Source organism: Xyrauchen texanus, chromosome 45, assembly GCF_025860055.1.
Source record: "Xyrauchen texanus isolate HMW12.3.18 chromosome 45, RBS_HiC_50CHRs, whole genome shotgun sequence".
NCBI lineage: Eukaryota > Metazoa > Chordata > Actinopteri > Cypriniformes > Catostomidae > Xyrauchen > Xyrauchen texanus.
In genome coordinates this window covers 9,831,100-9,852,433 of record NC_068320.1, presented here as the reverse complement: position 1 = coordinate 9,852,433, position 21,334 = coordinate 9,831,100, and the positions used below count along the sequence as shown (strand labels likewise).

The window sequence follows — 21,334 nt, the reverse complement described above, 5'->3', positions numbered from 1 at the left end:
AAATATGACTAAAGGTATCATAAATGGAGACACAACTAGGTTGCCTAACTCCTACCACCCATCCAGAGTAGTGTTTGTTCAACAGCTCATGATAATCTACTCTTAAGGAGACAGATAAACAGGTTACAGTCTGTCTCACCCGGTGTACAAGAAACCTTAGGGATCATTCACATAGAAAGCATATTTGCATCCGTCTGCGCTGTTTTTCAATAGTTTTTCATATGCTTTTTTTTTGCGCAAGAATGCACTCAGTCTGAACTCCTCAGCATATAAAAATAATTAAGTTAAAGAGAAATCCTCTACACCTGGAGTACAAAAACAGATCAAGCCAGTTAAAAGCTCAAGTTTCATTTGATTTCACCAGCTTCTAAGTCACTTATTGGCAAAAGAATAAAGCCAAATAATATTATAGATGCACAACCAGTGAAAAGCAAATGAATCCCCTGGCGACAAAATACGGCACCTTTATGCTTAAAGAATAAGAACTTACTTTAAAACCTCAGTGTATCCCTTGGCTGCAGCGACGTGCAGTGCGGTCCCCCCAGACTTAGTGTGCCGAACGTCATTGATCTGGCCGCTGTTAAGCCACTGTCGTGCATCCCGCAGCATGATCCGCTCCTCCTCTTTCCTGGCCGCCTCGATATCAATGCCTGGAGCAAGACGGAAGGAGGGGGCAGATCCTTAGGATTAATGCTTATACTTAACCTGACACTCTCAAACCATCTGACAGTACTGCTAGAGACTGAAAAAAGTGCATCTTCTAATACACAAAAAAGTTACAAATTCAGAAGAGCTCATTACACAATATTCAGCTCCAGGTAAAGTGTTAATTACAAAGGATCACTAAATTGAGAAAACAAATCATTCCTATTGGGCTGCAAGGAAAACAATAATCGTAAAAATAACTGCAGACACAAATCATACTGGCCTGTAATGGAAATGCTAATGGTCCAATTCAAAAGAACCCATATCAAAAGTTTCTACCATATTCTGATTCTTAAATATTTTTCCTTATCACTAATTCAATGAAAGTTCATGGGACTTTTGCCCCATTTTATCGTTTGTCAGGTGAAAGATCACCTTGAAAAAGTTGCCTAACAGCACATCTCTATTCAAAAAGCCGCACAATTTTAGGTATTATTCATGGCCATAGCACAAACTATGCTTGCGAAAACTCTCAAAATAGCTAGGCAGCATCAAACATAACACTAGATAGTGTCATTTAGAATGTGAATTTGTTAGGAGCCAGAACTTTATGCTCATTTCAAAAATAGATTTTATGCACACTTGAATTAATTTTATTGTTCGCCAAGCAAAACAAGTAAAACAGTCCATCCTGCCAAATGGGTCACTGTGTCCCTACTCTTAGCATATACACTGACATTTACACAGGCATGTAGAGATCTGGCAACAGTAGGCTAGAAAAGGAATCAACAATAGAAAAATCAGAGTTTGTAACTTTGGAGAGAGCGACCACATTACGTGCCTCCAAACGCTTGGCAACATCACCATTGATTGAGAAAACAGTATAGGTTTCATGGATCAGTGAAAAACCCAAACAATATCAATGCTTTCAAGGAAACACTCATGACATGTTTGTTTTTGTCCAAGTGTAGGTAACAGAAAGCAGATTAACCCATTTATATAGCTATAGCAGAATCTGAATTTGACCAGAAAAAGGAAATTAATTGGCTATATTTATCCTATATTTATTCAATGTCATTTTATTTTAATTGACATTTTTATTAATTTTATCCACAAAATTAATGTAAAAGGAGGGATCATCTTGGATTACAAATGAAAAGCAAGAGGCTCATGCAACGTCCCTTATATGAATAAAGGGCCAACTGAATGGATGGCAGGTGCAGCCACTGGGGGAAGTGAACTGTGACGTGATGAAAGAGACAGATTCTGATCAGTTTAGCTGAAGATGAGAGGCCTGACTTTGACAAGAGAGATGGACATGAGCCAGCGGCAGGAAAAGACGGGGCCAAGGGACAGAGATCTGGTGACTCTGGAAGAATTTCTGTGCAAATTCCTTGACAGAGCTGTGCTTGTTTAACTACTAATGGTGGGAAGAAATTAAAAGACTCACAAGCAAACCCTTCTGGTCTAAATGGACGACCTCTACAAAAAAAACTACGTTTATGCACAATTAAATAAAGAAATTGGAATACACAATTCTTCTAAATGGACATTAGTGTGTCTGCAAACCAAACCAGGCCAGACAGGACCCGAGAAACAGTTCACACAGAACTTGTTTTTGTCTTCGTCAAATTTGTTTGTCCATTGTTTACCTTAATAAACATGTTAGATGAACGTCTTTAAATGTTGCACTGTCTCGCTAGTTCTTTGGAATCTCGTGCAGGACCAGCACATTTTTTAGAACAGCGTCTAACTCAAAAACGCTTATCTAGCTTGTTTTTTGCACAGGTGTCAAAAATACTTCAGGCTGAAGAGGAACGGTTAACATTGTTTCACATTGTTACATATTGTTCTGCACCAAGCACAGTATTGGCACTTAATTAACACTGTTTTTTTTCTTCTGCTCAAGTGTGATGTGGGGCCCATGCAGACCTCTAATGGACATCTATTTAACATGTTCGCTAATGCATTAAAACAATCTCTGAATATATTTCAAAGATGTCAAGTCACAAATCTGGCACATTTCCAGATTTACAAAGGCAACCTGAGTAAACACAAAACAGTTTCCAAATGCATATATTGTTGAAGTAAATGTTATCCAACAACTATCACCCATGTGAAAAACGAACTGCCCCCTTAAACGTAATAGCTGGTTGTGCCACCTTTAGCAGCAACAACTGCAACCAAACACTTCTGATAACTGAAGATCAGTCTTTCACAACACTGTGGTGGAATTTTGGCCCACGCTTCTTCACAGAGCTGCTTTAGTTCAGCCACATTGGAGGGTTTTCAAGCATGAACTGCCCGTTTTACTTCCTACAACAGCATCTCAATTGGGTTCAAATCAGGACTTTGACAAGGCCACTCCAAAACCTATAATTTTTCTTCTTTTGAGCCATTCAGAGGTGAACATACTCCTATGCTTTGGATCATTGTCTTGCTGCATAATCCAGCTGCGCTTAAGCTTCAACTCACGGACTGATGACAGCACGTTCTCCTTTAGGACTTTCTGGTACAGAACAGAAATCATGTTTCCCTCAATTATTGCAAGTCACCCTGGCCCTGAAGCAGCAAAGCATCCCCACACCATCACGCTACCACCACCATGCATGACTGTAGGGATGCACCGATATGACTTGTGCATTTTAATCAAAGCCACTTGAAGTGTGTCAGCCCTGAATCACAAAAGGCTGTGTTTAATAAGTAAATATATAAAATGCACGTACAGCTCCAGCGCGCCAGTGAATGGAGCTGCTCTGTTTACACACACACACGGCTATTTTTAGCCTTCACAGCGATGCGCAATATTTGAGCTTTACTCACAAACAACATCTCAGATGTAGATGCTCAGTTGTTCAGTTCACATACAATGTGCATTTAGAACGGCACTGGAGGTGCATTTTACCAGAATTTGAATGAGAAACGAATTAAACTACTGTGAACCTGACTACAAACAGACACATACAGGACTTCTGGAGAGTTCAGAATGTCAAAATGTTCGCTCCAGCATACCTAAAAACATTTATGCAGCGCTACGTTCCCACCAGAAGCCTGCGGTCGGCTAAGGAACGTCGCCTTGTCGTACCAAAACAAAGAGGCACCAAAACACTTTCCCGGACTTTCAGTTTCATCATACCACGGTGGTGGAATGACCTTCCCAACTCAATCCGGGAAGCTAACTCACTCTCTATCTTCAAAAAACGGCTAAAAACACATCTTTTCCAAAAGCACTTAACCAGTCACAAAAAAAATAAAAATAAATATACTTACATTTCTTGTTGCACTTAAATCTGTTTTGTATACTATTATGATGATAGTGAAACTTTGTAATATGGCACTTTTTGTACCACTGTCTCCCTAAGATGATTCGCTGATGTTCTTCCTCTTTTGTAAGTCGCTTTGGATAAAAGCGTCTGCCAAATGAATAAATGTAAATGTAAAATAAAAGTGTGAGGGTTTAAAAGGTTTAAAGGTGAGCGATTGAGATATCTTACTATATGTTACTATTATAATATAATATATTATTATTATTATCATTATCATCATCATCATCATCATTTGTTTACAAATTATAATAAAAATAATAATTTTTCACACACACCCAGTTGGGATTGGATAAGTTTTTTCCTTCAATAAATAACAATATAATTTGGAAACTGTATTTAGTGTTTATTCAGATTGCCTTTGTTTTATGCTAGATTTTGTTTGAATTTAAAAAGAAATAATTGTATGTGACATACAAAAAAACAGAAGAGCAGCACAATATTTCTAGAGAAACAAAACTCCTCGTATATGCATGCGCAGTTGATTTTATTAAACGTATCACAAGGCAGTCATACTGCGCATGCATTGAACACTTCTGTACGGGGATGAGGTCAAAAGAGTATATACATTGAAAGGCTGAGCGATCAACCGAGCACAAGTCGAAACAGCATACGAAAAATTAAGCATAGCCGAGCTTTAATGTTGCTGCACAACTGCCAAAAAACAGTATAATGAATGTTACATTTTTGAGAGACTTCTCACATAATACAGGTTACATCTAGACACAACCGTCTAAAATTGGATCCGTGTATAGCCATGCTGGAGAAATAATCTTCATGATTTGCTGTCTTTTGTTTTCAGTAGTGACTGGAACCTGAGAGGATTCTTAGTCACAGAGGACATTCAGTCCCAACACCATATTTCGCTCTAACAGAACTATGCATGTGCTGCCATTTGAGAGACTTGCAGCATCAATTAGCTCTTTATTTGGCTGTGCTGACCGGAGCAGCAGCACTCTTCAGCAATCTAGGACAAAAGGTTGAGGATATACTGCCACTACTGGCTCTTGGGATGCAGATTACTCAAAATGGTGAGCACGCAGCGATGTCACCAGTGGCTCTGCTGAATCAACAGAGCAAAGGGAGGAAAAAACAGCTTTGATTTGTCTTTCCTCCTTAATAGGTTTGAGTGCATTGTGTAACAGACAGCTGATGAGCATCATAACTCTTTCTCGCCTGAAAGACTATGGATGTACGTAACAAGGAAAAATTGGTAGAGCAAGTGTTCTCAGAGTGCCTGGAGACTATGCTGCCTCAATAAAACCAAAAGAAGAATTGACCTCCACAAGAGCACTAAAAAGCAGTGTACGCTGGCTGGCAGTTTCTGGATGAAGAACTTACTCTTAGTCAATCCTTGAAGTGTTCTTTTACATGAGGTATATTAATCCTCTCCCACCCTGAAAGTCAGTTTTCAGACAGATTATGTCACTGCCTGTGATGGATTTAGTGACTTACATCTGACATTCCAAGCAACAAGCGCTGTAAAAGGATGGCGGGGGGACCATAAATCACCTGATTTCCAAAGAACTGAGCAACGGCTAACAGGTTTGAGGGATGACCCTGTTGAGAGGGGGTGGTGGGTCCCTGCTTAATAAGCTTAACCTCATGACTGGGGTCTCGTTCATAAGAGAACAGGAGACAGTGAGTGGGAAAACAGATAATCACATTAGAAGAGGTACAGGGTGTTATATAACACACTCGGTTATGCAACGGCATCTCTGAACTTTCAGAATAGAGCTGTATCTAACATTGTTGCATTGAAGAAGCTTTTCTCCTGATGTATCAAAGATGTTTGATCCATTTCAACCGTTTAAATATTGAGGTTCAATAGTCAGGTGACTTAGTCAGTGCAGGCAGCATGCAATGCATACAGTACTGTGTGTGGGAGCTCTTCTAGGTTTTGCATCTATAATGCAGGATGACACCTCTTTTCCAAAGTTGAAGCATGTCCTTCAACCCTAAAACCAAATCTGACAGCAGCCAATGACTAGGCCAGAGGTCGGCAACCTACGGTATGCGGAGGGGTAATCACTGACACGGCAGCAATGGCGAGTGAGGAGTAGACCATTTTATTTATATGGAATTCCACACCTGCAGTCCAAACTACATCTCGATGTAATCCTTCCTCATGATCACGCAGCTTGTTTTCAAGAGATGAATGGGAGGCTAAAATGTGACGAGACTGCAGTATGCCCAACAGACTCGTACAGCACGTGCAAGCCATTCACGCATCACAAGCCGGCAGTGTTTCACTTTCGGTTAATCACACGAGTAAACACGGCCACTTTAATTCGGTCAGGCTGCGCGGATGGACAGCCTACATTCAGTGTTTCATTTGTTTCTTTTTGCTTTCAGAACACCACATGATGTAATAAGGAAAACACCACTATTGTATAAAAGGACAGGTTTTCTTTCATTAAAGCACTTTTACAAGATGCTCCGTGAAAATTCACATGCAGGATCATGATTCTATCATAATCATTGGGTAAAATGTTTTACTCAAACTGTTATGCTGGTAATATCATTTGTAATGAAAAATAAAGTATTAAATTAGAAAAATGTCCACAGCCATTAACCAGGAAGATTAAAAATGGCACTCCATGTCAAAAAGAATTGCTGACCCCAGGGCTAGGCCATGCTGGATTCCCATGGGTGTGGGCTGAATTTTGCATGTTATATAATATGCTTTTAGAAACTGTGACATGCAAATAACAAATTCACTCCGCATGTTAATCCGTTAGGAGTGAAGTGATAAAGGATGATAAAGGATGGGCTTTGACAACAGCACAGGCTTTCCATTTATATTGTACACTTGTGCTTTTGACAGTGACTTTGGGGATGTTCACACCGAACTTGTTTTTTGCACCATCTGCATCATTTAAAAATTATGTAAACAGGCGCTAGACAGATGTCTTTGACCGTTACGCCACGTCTCAAGCATGACAGTCATGTTTATAGATGCTGTAAAATAACTTTTTAAAAATCCATCTAGAGACAGCTGCATTCTGTTCCATTCGTTGTGCAGCATCTTGCTTTATTAATGCAAAAATGTTTGGCCTAATCGGCCCCTTACAGCAAATACATTATATACATTTCCTCAATTTGTGTGTTCTCTGGGAAACAAACCCTTGATCTTGACATTGTAAATGCCATGTTCTAAAAACTTTGATTTGCTCTCAGAGACTTGACTTTGCTATCAGGACTTGGCTCAGTTTTCTGAAGCTACTGTGGGCTTACAACTGGCCACAAAGCAGCCGCAAGGGCTGCACCTAGTGGAGCCCTATAATTGAGAGACTAGAACAACAGCATTTGAGTACATTGGTTGACCTACTTTATATGGGGGATTTTTAACATTTCAGGTAAACTTGGATTTACACTTATCTTCTAGAACATTTTGGAACATGCTCAATTGTGTTCCAGAATACGGTTTGTAGATTTCTGCAGTGTAGAGATGCAACACTTCCATCACTATCCACTCTTGCAGCCTTGCCTGACACAGCAAAGTCTCTTATCTGCAGCAGATGCATCCTGGTGAATGGAGTCGTCGTATGACGCCTTGAGCAGTTTACACATGTCTGAACAGGGCCTCTCAAGTGTAACTAGCAGCAGGGTTCCGTTTCATCATCTCAAGTATGTCAAATGTAAAAAATAGTAAAAACACTTCCTTTGAGTTTAGGATCACCACAATGGGCGCCGGGTTAAATGGATCATGTTTCTCCATTATGTAAGGCTCCCCACTATTTCAGGCCACACATTGTTGCTCAGTTAACTCCCTTAAATCCTTTATGACTTTGAACACGCATGATATACCTTGGACATCAAGTAACCAGCCAGACCAATAGGAGGGTTAGAGTGGACGCAGGAGAAAGGGTGTTGTGCGCGGTGTTACTGGTTGAGCATGGCTCTCATTTTAATTCTGAATCAGTGCACCTCTTGGAGTGCTGCCAAGACTTGCAGACAAATATGACTCGAGGACAGTTCAGCAGGGAAATTTAGTATGAGGAACAAACAGAACGGTGCACAGTGGAAGCGGAGTTGTGTGATTGTGCCTGGGGCAACCACAAAAAAAAACATTGAGGTATATCTCTATATCTCAACTCTTGTAATCAGAGATCAGAGATAAAAAACATCTGGAGGTAGTGTCACATTTTCACCAAGACTATTTAAGATCTAAGCATGATTGTGTCATAGTATTTGGACCGTTTCCGTTTTTCAGGAGCATCTGCGGTTTATATTCCGTTAATATTTCATTAAGTTACAAGTGAAATCGCAACAAAAAGACATCCATTTAGCTCATCTTATAAATTGTGCTTTTTACTCTGGGCTTGTACTCAATATATATATTTGGTATTTGAGTGAAAATATTTGTTGTATTCTACTCAAGGCCTTTCCGATATGAATGAGGTTTTTTGAACATGTTTTACAGTATGGTGCACTGTAAATCATATTTCATCAGTTACGAAAAAGGAATACTTTCAATTTGTCAGCAAATGAAAAGTCACCTGTTAAGGGTTGGTTATATTACCTATATGCATTGTATATTCCAGCTCCTAATCTTTAAAAAGACACATATTTTGTGTTGGTCAAACCTCAATTGAATAGCTATTTATTAATTTTTTTTCCACGCAAGGAGTGTAAAAATATTTATTTATTATTATTGAAGCTACTCAAGAGAAAGCTAATGTTTATGCCAGATTTATTTCCTCTCTACATAGCAGACAACACGTATAATACATAGTGCTGTCGGTCAAGATATATGACACTATATTCTTTTCCTCTCAAATTGAATTTATTTTCATCTTAGGAAAGTAAACGAAACAATTTACAATATAATGCTTTATTAACATTTGCACTAAAATAATAGAAATAGAAATTCACTAAAATAGCACCAATTCAAGTAACATTAAACATTTCCCAAAGTCTAATTGGGAGGTTGACTAATTGAAAGAACTTCCAATAGGTTGCCTTTTCATTGCAACAGGCATAAAATCTCTTTAACTCTCCTCCTGCACAATATTAATCTACCTGTTGCTATCCACTTTGCTACAGCAATCACAAAGCAGTGTTCAAAATTGACGTCAGGGTGTCAACTAGTGCCCAACAGATTTATCGGCCACCCGATATTACCTATATATTGTATCAGTGTATATGTTATCCAATATCAGCAGATATGAAAACACAGACACCTTTAGAGTTGGTGTCATAACATAGTTTGTCCAGCAGACTGTACTCCGAATCCACTGAAGGTGGTTCTGCTGATGGTGCGGAGTTAAGCGGTGTCTTCACAATAAGTTGCTAACTAGTGCTAAACACATACTGGAAAAAAACAATGACCCCATCATTTTCCCTTTTCAATATAACGTTAACCCAGTCCCTGACAACCATGTCAGTCATGTTTATCACATCTGTATGCTGTGTCAACCAGCTATAGTTTGTCAGTTCAGTCAGTAACAGAGCAGATTAAAAAGCAGAGCATCTTTTTGCAGCTCAGCAGACAACGGTGTGATGGTGAATTGTGTCTGAGGAGTGTTGATTTCATGCTACGTTGTGATCTAGTTGGTGAGACACAATGCTGGAAAGTAAATTAAATATGTCCGTCTTTAACTCTGTGACAACGAGATTGTAGTTAACTAGCTACCGCTACTTTCATACCTTGTCAGCTGAGTGGAAGCTAAAGTGTAAACATGTACCAAGACCAGCATCAAGCGCCGTTTTGATCTCCACATGAAAAGCGATTGCAGACAAAAATGTCTCATTCTGTGTTTTGATGATAGTTAAGACTTAACATGCTTCTGTAGTAATTAAAATGTGCATTACATATAGATGAAGTCAGAAGTTTACATACACCTTAGCCAAATATATTTCAACTCAGTTTTTCACAATTCCTGACATTTAAACATAGAAAACATTCCGTCTTATGTCAGAATAATTGTCGAGAGAATGATTTATTTCAGCTTTTATTTCTTAAATTACATTCCCAGTGGCTCAGAAGTTTACATACACTACCAGTCAAAGGTTTAGAGTCACTTACTCATTCTTTATTGTTATTATTTTTCACATTTAAGGATAATAATAAAGTCATAAAACTATGGAAGAACAGAAATGGAACTATAGGAATTGTGTTGTGACTAAAGAAACCCAAATTAAATCAAAACTAGGTTATATTTTAGCATCTTCAAAGTAGCCACCCTTTGCCTAGAATTTGCAGAAATGTACTCTTTGATGTATCACCATGGGATGCTTTGAGGAGTTCCCATCAATACTGGACACTTATTAGTTGCTTTTCTTCATTATTCAGTCCAAGTCATCCATTTAAAAAAAAAAAAAAATACAATTTTAGTTTTGTAAAGAAATAAATATGTTAGGACAAATATTTTTTTGTCTACAAAACTAATTTCAAACATTTCTTCAAACGGCTTCAAATCAAAAGGATTTTAAGGTCATGAAAAACATTTCAATCAAGTGACACCAAACTTTTCAATGGCAGTGTACACTTAGTATTTGATAGCAGTGCCTTTAAATTGTTTAACTTGGGTCAAATGCTTTGGGTAGCCTTCCACAAGCTTCTCACAATAAGTTGCTGGAATTGTGCAAACTGCAGTCTGGCTATTTTATGGCAATTTTGTAGCAGTGGCTTCTTCCTTGCTGAGCAGCCTTTCAGGAATGTCGATATAGGACTTGATTTACTGTGGATATAGATACTTGTCAACCTGTTTCTTCAAGCATCTTTACAAGGTCCTTTGCTCTTGTTCTGGGATTGATTTGCACTTTTCGAAACCAAACTACGTTAATTTCTAGGAGACAGAATGTGTCTCCTTCCTGAGCGGTATGATGGCTGCATGATCCAGTGATACCTTCAGGCATTTGTAAATTGCTCCAATGGATGAACCAGATTGTGGAAGTTCAAAATTTGTTTTCTGAGGTCTTGGCTGATTTCTTTAGATTTTTCCATGATGTCAAGCAAAGATGCACGGAGTTTGAAAGTGGGCCTTAAAATACATCCACAGGTGCACCTCCAATTGACTCAATTAGCCAATCAGAAGCTATTTGTCTAAAGGTTCGACATAATGTTTTGGAATTTTACAAGCTGCTTAAAGGCACAGCTAACTTCTGACCCACTGGAATTGTGATAGTCAATTAAAAGTGAAACAATCTGCCTTTAAACAATTGGAAATATTGTTATACCTCAGACTTCAACTGTAGGCTGAAAAATACTAACAATTTCTACCACAAGCCCGATCTGGTCTTGTTTTGTACATTAAATAGCATTAAGAGATCCTTTCTCCATCATTTCATCACAGACATGTTAGCGCTGTTGTGTGTGTTATGAAATGTGTGTTAGTGTCATGACTCGGTGTGAACACATTACAAAAGGTTCCACCCTTCCAGCAGGGGTTTATGCTATATTAACGGTAAATGCGTTAACTGCAATTCATATTTATATTTATGTAAATTAATTGCATGCGTTAACATGTAAATTCTGTCAACTCTAATAATACGTACCTGAACACTATGAACTTTTTTTTATTCCTACAAAAATCAAATAAATACTTCCACAAAATACATTGCTTTTATTTATGAAATGTATAGCTATTTCAGAAATGAAGCGTTTTCTTTCAATATACTGGTACTTGGCGCAAATCTATGGTGTGAACACAGAGCAGGATTTCTTCCAGTGATGGCTGAGAAAATGGAACACCTGGAGTAGCGTTGGAGCGGATTGATTAAAACTGCTGTCACTCCAACCTGCTCACATAATCATGCAAAACACGTATTAGGCAATTCATTTTAAAACTCTGACTCATTATGACATGTCAGAAAGCAATAATCTCAACTATAGCATGACATGGACATGACACTAAGCTTTGTACACCCTTGCCAAATCAGGTGTGTGTGACTGTTAGTAAAGACTGAACTGCCAGAAGTTTGATCTGCCAGTGAAAATTCATATCAAGGGGAGGTAGCAGTACCTTGCCGGTTGATCTCGTTTTGCAGAAGCTCCTCCATGGCCCCCTCCTCGGCGATATCCAATGGTGTTTCTCCCTCACTGTTTACTACACTGACATTTGCACCTTGACTGATAAGATACCTGCAAAGACATGACAAGATGTTTACAAAGACAACAGGTGCGATTAGCAAGATCACTCAAAACTGTGAATTGAACTGACAATTGCTTGCACCACCTCACACCTGAGGTTTTGGAATGGAGAAAAGCAGAAATAACAAACAATCATGAAAGTGAGCTCAGTTATAAAGGATGAATTGTGCACTTGAATGGTGATTTGCATCTTAAATCAAAATTCAGTGAAGTGGTCTTCCACTTTTGTAACTGGTTAACAGCTTGGATTCATGTCATCAAGTACACAGGCATGAGTGTTATGAAGGAGTGACAGTGTCTTGTCTGAAAGGCTGTATCAGATTGACCATGGTGGGATCTGCACAATGCCCTCACTAACCTCACTGCTTATTTGTCTGATTCAAGAACCATAGCACTAGGGACAAGATTACACTAGCCAGCCTTTACTATAGTCCGTTTCTTCTTACATATTCAAGGCACCTCAACAAGCATGTTCTTACTAAGAAACAAACACACATGCAAACCTTCCCCAGTATGCAAAAACACATTCTGGGTGACATTTTTAAAAGCAGATCATCTTGAGATCAATTGAAAACCCAGCCCTCAACTGATAAACTACTTCTGAATTGCCGTTCCCCGGAATTTTGCATATTCTTTGAAACCTGTCATTCACACAACCCTAGGAATTCTGACATTCCCTTGTTGCTCTAAGGGAGGGTTTTGCTGAGCCTATTTCTGAGACAAGATCAATACACTTGTGGTCAAAGTCCACTGTGATGTCAGATGTGTTAACCAGAACACATGTAAATTGTGTGCAAGGCATCAGAGCGTGTTGTGTTCTTTCGGGCAAACTGCCATGACTACATTTTGAAAGCGAAATTAAATAAGTACTGAAAATATTAACCAATAATTAGTGAAATTTACCTTAAATACAAATTCGTAAAAAACAGCTGTTTTCTTTTTAAACCATAGCCTACTCTTTTTTTTTTTTAGAAATGTTTTTCTTTTCACAACACACTCGCTCTAGTAGATAGAGCTGAAATCTAAGAACTCATGTGTCTGTGTATGTATATTATTTATATATATATATATATATATATCTCTCATTTAAAAATATTTAAAGATAACTATGTAGCATTATTTCATCATGTAGCATTATTTCATCATTATATATAGAATTACTGTTATATGAGGGGCTTTCTCAGCAAATATTTGTATATGTAATTAAATTAAAAGTTTTAATCGATTGACAGCCCTAATATATACACACACACACACACACACACGTATATACACACACTCACCTAAAGGATTATTAGGAACACCATACTAATACTGTGTTTGACCCCCTTTCGCCTTCAGAACTGCCTTAATTCTACGTGGCCTTGATTCAACAAGGTGCTGAAAGCATTCTTTAGAAATGTTGGCCCATATTGATAGGATAGCATCTTGCAGTTGATGGAGATTTGTGGGATGCACATCCAGGGCACGAAGCTCCCGTTCCACCACATCCCAAAGATGCTCTACTGGGTTGAGATCTGGTGACTGTGGGGGCCATTTTAGTACAGTGAACTCATTGTCATGTTCAAGAAACCAATTTGAAAATATTCGAGTTTTTAACATGGTGCATTATCCTGCTGGAAGTAGCCATCAGAGGATGGGTACATGGTGGCCATAAAGGGATGGACATGGTCAGAAACAATGCTTAGGTAGGCCGTGGCATTTAACAATTGGCACTAAGGGGCCTAAAGTGTGCCAAGAAAACATCCCCCACACCATTACACCACCACCACCAGCCTGCACAGTGGTAACAAGGCATGATGGATCCATGTTCTCATTCTGTTTACGCCAAATTCTGACTCTACCATCTGAATGTCTCAACAGATATCGAGACTCATCAGACCAGGCAACATTTTTCCAGTCTTCAACTGTCCAATTTTGGTGAGCTCTTGCAAATTGTAGCCTCTTTTTCCTTTTTGTAGTGGAGATGAGTGGTACCCGGTGGGGTCTTCTGCTGTTGTAGCCCATCCGCCTCAAGGTTGTGCGTGTTGTGGCTTCACAAATGCTTTGCTGCATACCTCGGTCTAGCATCAACAAGGCATTTTCGCCCACAGGACTGCCGCATACTGGATGTTTTTCCCTTTTCACACCATTCTTTGTAAACCCTAGAAATGGTTGTGCGTGAAAATCCCAGTAACTGAGCAGATTGTGAAATACTCAGACCGTGAAATACAACAACCATGCCACGCTCAAAATTGCTTAAATCACCTTTCTTTCCCATTCTGACATTCAGTTTGGAGTTCAGGAGATTGTCTTGACCAGGACCACACCCCTAAATGCATTGAAGCAACTGCCATGTGATTGGTTGATTAGATAATTGCATTAATGAGAAATTGAACAGGTGTTCCTAATAATCCTTTTGGTGAGTGTATATATACACACACACACACACACACACACACACACACACACACACACACATATATTAGGTGCACAATTAATCGAACACGGCTGCCACGATTACGTAATCGTGAAAATTGACGATTACAGTGTTCAATTCAAGTCTGCTCCTATTGTGTGAATGGTTTCTATTTACAACGTGTTTTTGCAGCGGTTGAGTATTCAAACCAATCACTAACATGAGCTAACAACCGCTGAGCAATGAAATGGCAATGGCCAATCAGAGGCGCTTAGATTAGTCCTCCGTCCTATCTTTAATGACAACTGATCCTAATGAGCAAGTTTTAAGCCGTCTGAATGCCCAGATGCTTTTTTTATGCTCTTGCTCTGGTCGCGCAGCACATGAAAATTAATACTGAAGAAACATCACCTGACACTAGGGCTGGTATCGTTCAAAAATGTTCGCTATGGATACAGATACCTTGACTTCGACACTGAAAAATAAGTGCATTTAAAATGTGTTCAACTTTTTGAAAGTTGACTTTACAACAGTTTAAAAGATGCTTAATTTCGTTATCCAGGAAAATATATCGTGTGAGAGATAAATTAGTTTAGTTCCCTCCTTCACAAAGATATATATATCTCCAATTACATCAGAAACCTCGGGGCTGAGAGATTAGTGAATATTCTTGCTTTAGTGATTTTGCATTGAAATTTAAATCATTTATTTAAAAAACTAAACATTTAAATAAATCAAATACATTTCTAAATTCAAATTGCACTCCAAACGAAACAAAAAGGCAAATAAATAAATAAATAAAGTGATCAAATAATATATATATATATATCCGTAACCACCTTTCCATTTACCATCAGGCAAGAATAAGTCTAAACATGCAGGTGGAAAATGACTTACCCAAATGAAGACAAAAACAATTATAAATGTAAAAATAATAAGTATAATGATGATAATAATCACTGAAATATAAATCATGGTTCGAGGTGAACGTATTTTTGTATTATTTTATTAATTTTGTATTATTTTATATATTTTGTATTATTTTACAGGCTGCAGTGTTGCCTTCACAATAAACTGCTCTGTGGGGAAAAAGTGAACTGAACTAAAAACACCTCCTGAATGGAGATGTCTGAGGTCATTTGCAGCACCCATAACAAATTAAAATCATAAGGCAGAAACAAAGAGTGAGATCCTTAGGGGTTCCACAAGACTGCGCGCCTCTGTATCAGCACGTCATATATGCCCATATACAGCTGTTCTGTCATCTGTACTTAATATAATAAAGAGTGTTTCTTCAAATGTGTGTCTTTGTCTATGGGCAAATGATTTGTTATATTAATTTGATGATGATAATAATAGTCTAATAACAATAATAATAATTTAAAAGATTAATGGGAAAACGAGCCAAATATCGTCATGACATGGTCAAAGGCATCAGCTATTTGTGATCACTCTGACCATCACTGATTCTGAGATCATCGTCTGTTTGCTCAACCCGAATGTGCATATCTCTCTATAAATTAACAAAATGTTCAGACAGTCTCTTGCTGGTTTTTCCGACACATTCAGAATTACCACATTTGCGGAGTCGCTGCGGCTCGCTTCACGCGTGGGCTTGTAAAATTTATATTTTAAAGGCTCATTATTACGGTTTAGTATTTCTCTGTAATGTAGAACAGTGTAAACAATGTTATTTGTAACATTTATTTTCAGCCCAGGAACTCAAACCATTTTCTGAAACTAGTGTTTTTCCTTGATGCCTAAACACAGCCAATCACTAGCACTTTTAGATTTGGGCACATCTAGCATGCTACATGATTATCACTGACGTTGACGAGATTAATCCCTTAGGTATAGAAATTTGGTACCAAACGACAAGACATTTTTCAATTCTCGATTGTTTAGAGGCAATAATAATATAAGCAATAATTCAATTTATTCTATACCATAGATATCAATTTACAATAATTCTCATTTGCCTTACCTTAAACATTATTACAATATAAAATGCAATGCAATATAATGCTTAAAAGAAACTGGAGCGCAGCTCAGATCCACCATTGAAATCTGCTACTCTGTAGAACCACACGGTTGCTTTGTGACGTCGCGGTAATGAAAAATTTTAAAATCAACATTAATAACCATGATTACCATATCAACAATCGACAATTATGATGTTTGCTATAATCGTGCAGCCCTAATACACATATACATACATATATACAATACAAATTATATGAGCTGTATAATTTAGGTTTCATAATTTAGTAAGGGCATTGGTAAATCACATTCAGTTTATAATGTATGGTCAATACTAAGTGTTAAACCCATAAATAAACATATTGAAGGCAGGTGCGCAATACAATGTGGCAAAGTATATTGATTCTTCCAGTTGCAAGTATATTACTGTTGCCATTAGGGATGCTCCAATCGATCATCTGATATTCACGTCCTATGGATGGCTCCTTAAAGATTTCAGAAGCACTGTTAATGCAATGGCATCATGGAGAGTGGGGAATGCTGGCATAGTGTTGTAAGACAACAAACGTGATTCAGCAGTTAAGAATGATGCTGTGGGAGAGGTATGGCGAATAGTGGTCGACCGATACGTGTGTTTTTTTTGTTTGTTTTTTTTTTTAAATGGCCGATGCGATATCCAGAGAGCAGTGCATCCGGAAAGTATTCACAGCGCTTCACTTTTTCCACATTTTGTTATGTTACATTCTTATTCCAAAATTTCTTAAATTATTTATTTTCCTCAAAATTCTACAAACAATACCCCATAATGACAATGTGAAAGAAGTTTGTTTGAAATCTTTGCAAATTTATTTAAAAGAAAAAAAGAAAAGGAAAAATTTGTTTTTTTTACAAATGTACAAAAGTATTCACAGACTTTGCTCAATAGTTTGTTGAAGCACCTTTGGCACCAATTACACCCTCAAATATTTAGCTTGGCACACCGATTTTTGGGCAGTTTCTCCCATGAGTCTTTTTGGGAAAGATGCAACAAGTTTTTCACATCTGGATTTGGGTATCCTCTGCCATTCCTCCTTGCAGATCCTCTCAAGCTCCATCAGGTTGGATGAGAAGCGTCAGTGCACAGCCATTTTCAGATCTCTCAGAGAGGTTCAATCAGGTTCAAGTCTGGGCTCTGGCTGGGCCACTCAAGGACATTCACAGAGTTGTCCCGTAGCCATCTTGGCTGTGTGCTTAGGGTTGTTGTCCTGTTGGAAGATGAACCTTCGCCCCAGCATTCATCTTTCCCACGATCCTGACTAGTCTCCCAGTTCCTGCCGCTGAAAAACATCCCCACAGCATGATGCTGCCACCACCATGCTTCACTGTAGGGATGGTATTGGCCAGGTGATGAGCGGTGCCTGGTTTCCTCCAGACATGACGCTTGCCATTCAGGCCAAAGAGTTTAATATTTCATCAGACAAGATAATTTTGTTTCTCATGGTCTGAGAGTCCTTCAGGTGCCTTCTGGCAGGCTCCAGGCATGCTGTCATGTGCCTTTTACTGAGGAGTGGCTTCCATCTGGCCACTCTTCCATACAGGACTGACTGGTGGAGTGCTGCAGAGATGGTTGTTTTTCCTGGAAGGTTCTCCTCTCTCCACAGAGAAACGCTGGAGCTCTGTCAGAGTGACCATCGGGTTCTTGGTCACCTCCCTGACTAAGGCCCTTCTCCCCCGATCGCTCAGTTTGGCCGGGCGGCCAGCTCAGAAGAGTCCTGGTGGTTCCAAACTTCTTCCATTTATGGATGGAGGCCACTGTGCTCATAGGGACCTTCAATGCTGCAGAACTTTTTCTGTACCCTTCCCCAGATCTGTGCCTCGACACAATCCTGTCTCGGAGGTCTACAGACAATTCCTTGGACTTCATGGCTTGGTTTGTGCTCTGACATGCACTGGTAACTGTGGGACCTTATATAGACAGGTGTGTGCCTTTCCAAATCATGTCCAATCAACTGAATTTACCACAGGTGGACTCCAATGAAGTTGTAGAAACATCTCAAGGACGATCAGTGGAAACAGGATGCACCTGAGCTCAATATTGAGTCATGGCAAAGGCTGTGAATACTTATGAACATGTAATTTTTTTCGTTTTTTATTTGTAATAATTTGCAAAGATTTCAAACAAACTTCTTTCACATAGTCATTATGGGGTATTGTTTGTAGTATTTTGAGGAAAATAATAAATTTTATCCGTTTTGGAATAAGGTTATAACATAACAAAATGTGTAATAAGTGGAGCACTGTGAATACTTTCCAGATGCACTGTATAACACAATTTAATATAGTAAATAACAAACATGAAATCGCAAAAAAAAAAAAAAACCTCTTATTTAGCACTATATTTACTCAGTTTCACAAAAATGTAAATAAAATAATCAAAAAAAAAAATTATATTGTATTTTAAATGGTAGACAGCAGTTTCTTCTGATTTTTGTTTAGTCAAATTTTAGTGATTGATTTGCACATGAAGAAATTGTAAATTTTTAGGAAGGACATAACAGTACACACAGTCCAGCAACCACAAATTGTTCTCATTAGAATCCGCTTTATTGCCAAGTATGCTTACACATACAAGGAATTTGTCTAGGTGACAGGAGCTTCCAGTCAACAACAATACAAACAATACCAAAAACAGCAGCAAGACATAGGTAATTAAAAACAAAAAAGAACACAAAATAAATAATTATACATATACGTACATACACTCACCTTCATACATACCCACATCAGAGTTTCCGCTAGAAAAAAATGGTGCCGGTCACGGTTTCGTTTTACGGACATTTTGATGATATGCCGGTCAAATATATCGCCTCTTAATTAGTCAAGTTGAGGAAAACTGGAGGCAGTCTATGTAACTTAAAAAATGACATAATCAGGCCGTATAGAATGCAACATATTATTATTAGCTTAACTTTCAAATAGAGCGAAAAAAAAACATGAGCGTCCGATTGAGTCAATCAGCAATTGTTTTTTACTGTGGTTTCACACACATTCACTTTTTGAAACATTGAGGCACGGATGTACCTAATACAAATAAATAAAACATCTCCAGTTAACTAGCAGATCATTCATTTAGTCCGTTATTAAATAAGAGATCTAGCGCTAAAATCTGTTGTTTTTGAAATCAAGCTGAGTGCTCGTGTCCGCTGCTATCAGTTGCATGGACGACGCTGCGCTGAGTTGCGCAATCTTCACTAGGGCGGCGTTTCAATCTATCGCCGTTCGCGGAGACTCTATTAATTCGGTGAAATCACAAAATAAAATGCACACAAACGTGTCCCTGCTTGATATAGACTGTAACCATGCACTGATGAACATAGGCTATTCAGTTTTGATGATAGAGAAAAAAACTGCACGAATCGCGCGGATTAGAAGCACTGATCTATCTATAATGAGATGTTCCTGATTCACCATCATCTGGCCTCTGAAAAAGCTTTTAAAGCTAGTCTGCCTGGGCCTGGCCATATTTGAAACGTCTCACTCAATCGTTCGTTGTTTAGGTCTATATTGCAGCCGTTTTAGGCGTGCGCTTTATTTGAAATGCAGCATGCGATGTTGTTTCATAACTTTCAAACGTAGAGCCTGTTCCTTTATAACATAGCAAGAGATCGGTGTATTTTTGCTTTATACATTTTAGGCTTATTCTGAAATTCAGATTGTGTTAGGGGACGGGATTATTAGGCAATTTTAATTGGACAATTTGACCGGAGAGATTTAATTTTGTCGGACATTTAATTTTTTTACCGGCCAATGTCCGGTAATTACCGGACAACGGAAACCATGACCCACATACACACACGTAGTGCAAATCTAATACAATCTGTATATATAGAACAAAAAACAGTATATTATGTACAGAGCAATGTAAGTAATGGCAGAAGTGGATATGTTGGATAATATAAATTAAAATTAAAATTAAACTGTGTATTGCACATAATTATTGCTCAATGGTTCAATTTAATTGTTCATTAGATGGATGGCCTGAGGGAAAAAACTGTTCCTGTGTCTGACGGTTCTGGTGTTCAGAGCTCTGAAGCGCCGGCCAGAAGGCAACAGTTCAAAAAGGTAGTGGGTAGGGTGAGTGGGGTCCAGAGTGATTATACCAGCCTTTTTCCTCACTCTGGAAGTGTATAGTTCTTGAAGGGGGGGGCAGGGGGCAACCAATAATCCTCTCAGCAGACCGAACTGTCCTTTGTAGTCTTCTGATGTCTGATTTCGTAGCTGCACCAAACCAGACAGTTATTGAAGTGCAGAGGACAGACTCAATGACTGCTGAATAGAACTGTTTCAGCAGCACTGGTGGCAGGTTGAACTTCCTCAGCTGGCGAAGGAAGTACAACCTCTGCTGGGCCTTTTTCACAATGGAGTCGATGTGTATCTCCCACTTCAGGTCCTGTGAGATGGTAGTGCCCAGGAACCTGAATGACTCCACTGCTGCCACAGTGCTGTTTAGAATGGTGAGGGGGGACAATGTTGGGGTGTTCCTCCAAAAGTCCACAATCATCTCCACTGTTTTGAGCGTGTTCAGCTCCAGGTTGTTTTGACTGCACCAGAAAGCCAGCCGTTCAACCTCCTTTCTATATGCAGACTCATCATCATCATCATCTCGGATGAGGCCGATGACAGTGGTGTCGTCTGCAAACTTCAGGAGCCTGACAGAGGGGTCCTTGGTGGTGCAGTCATTGGTGTACAGGGAGAAGAGAAGTGGGGAGAGCACACATCCCTGGGGGGCACCAGTGCTGATGGTACAGGTGGTGGAAGTTAATTTTCCCTGCCTCACAAGCTGCTGCCTGTCCATCAGAAAGCTGGTAATCCACTGACAGGTAGAGGTGGGAACAGGGAGTTGGTTTAACT

General features: G+C 38.8%; 1 protein-coding gene across 18 annotated transcripts in view; it reads right to left on the bottom strand.

The window, feature by feature from the left end:
- LOC127637681 (protein phosphatase 1 regulatory subunit 12A-like) overlaps positions 1 to 21,334 on the bottom strand; it is a 102,743-nt gene that overhangs the window by 32,132 nt on the left and 49,277 nt on the right. For all 18 annotated transcript variants that reach the window (XM_052118869.1, XM_052118875.1, XM_052118880.1 and 15 more), the window contains exons 3-4: positions 11,939 to 12,057; positions 491 to 650 (exon numbers count right to left, since the gene is read on the bottom strand). In XM_052118869.1, coding sequence (XP_051974829.1) covers positions 491 to 650; positions 11,939 to 12,057 — 279 coding nt within the window. The remainder of the gene's footprint in view (positions 1 to 490; positions 651 to 11,938; positions 12,058 to 21,334) is intronic.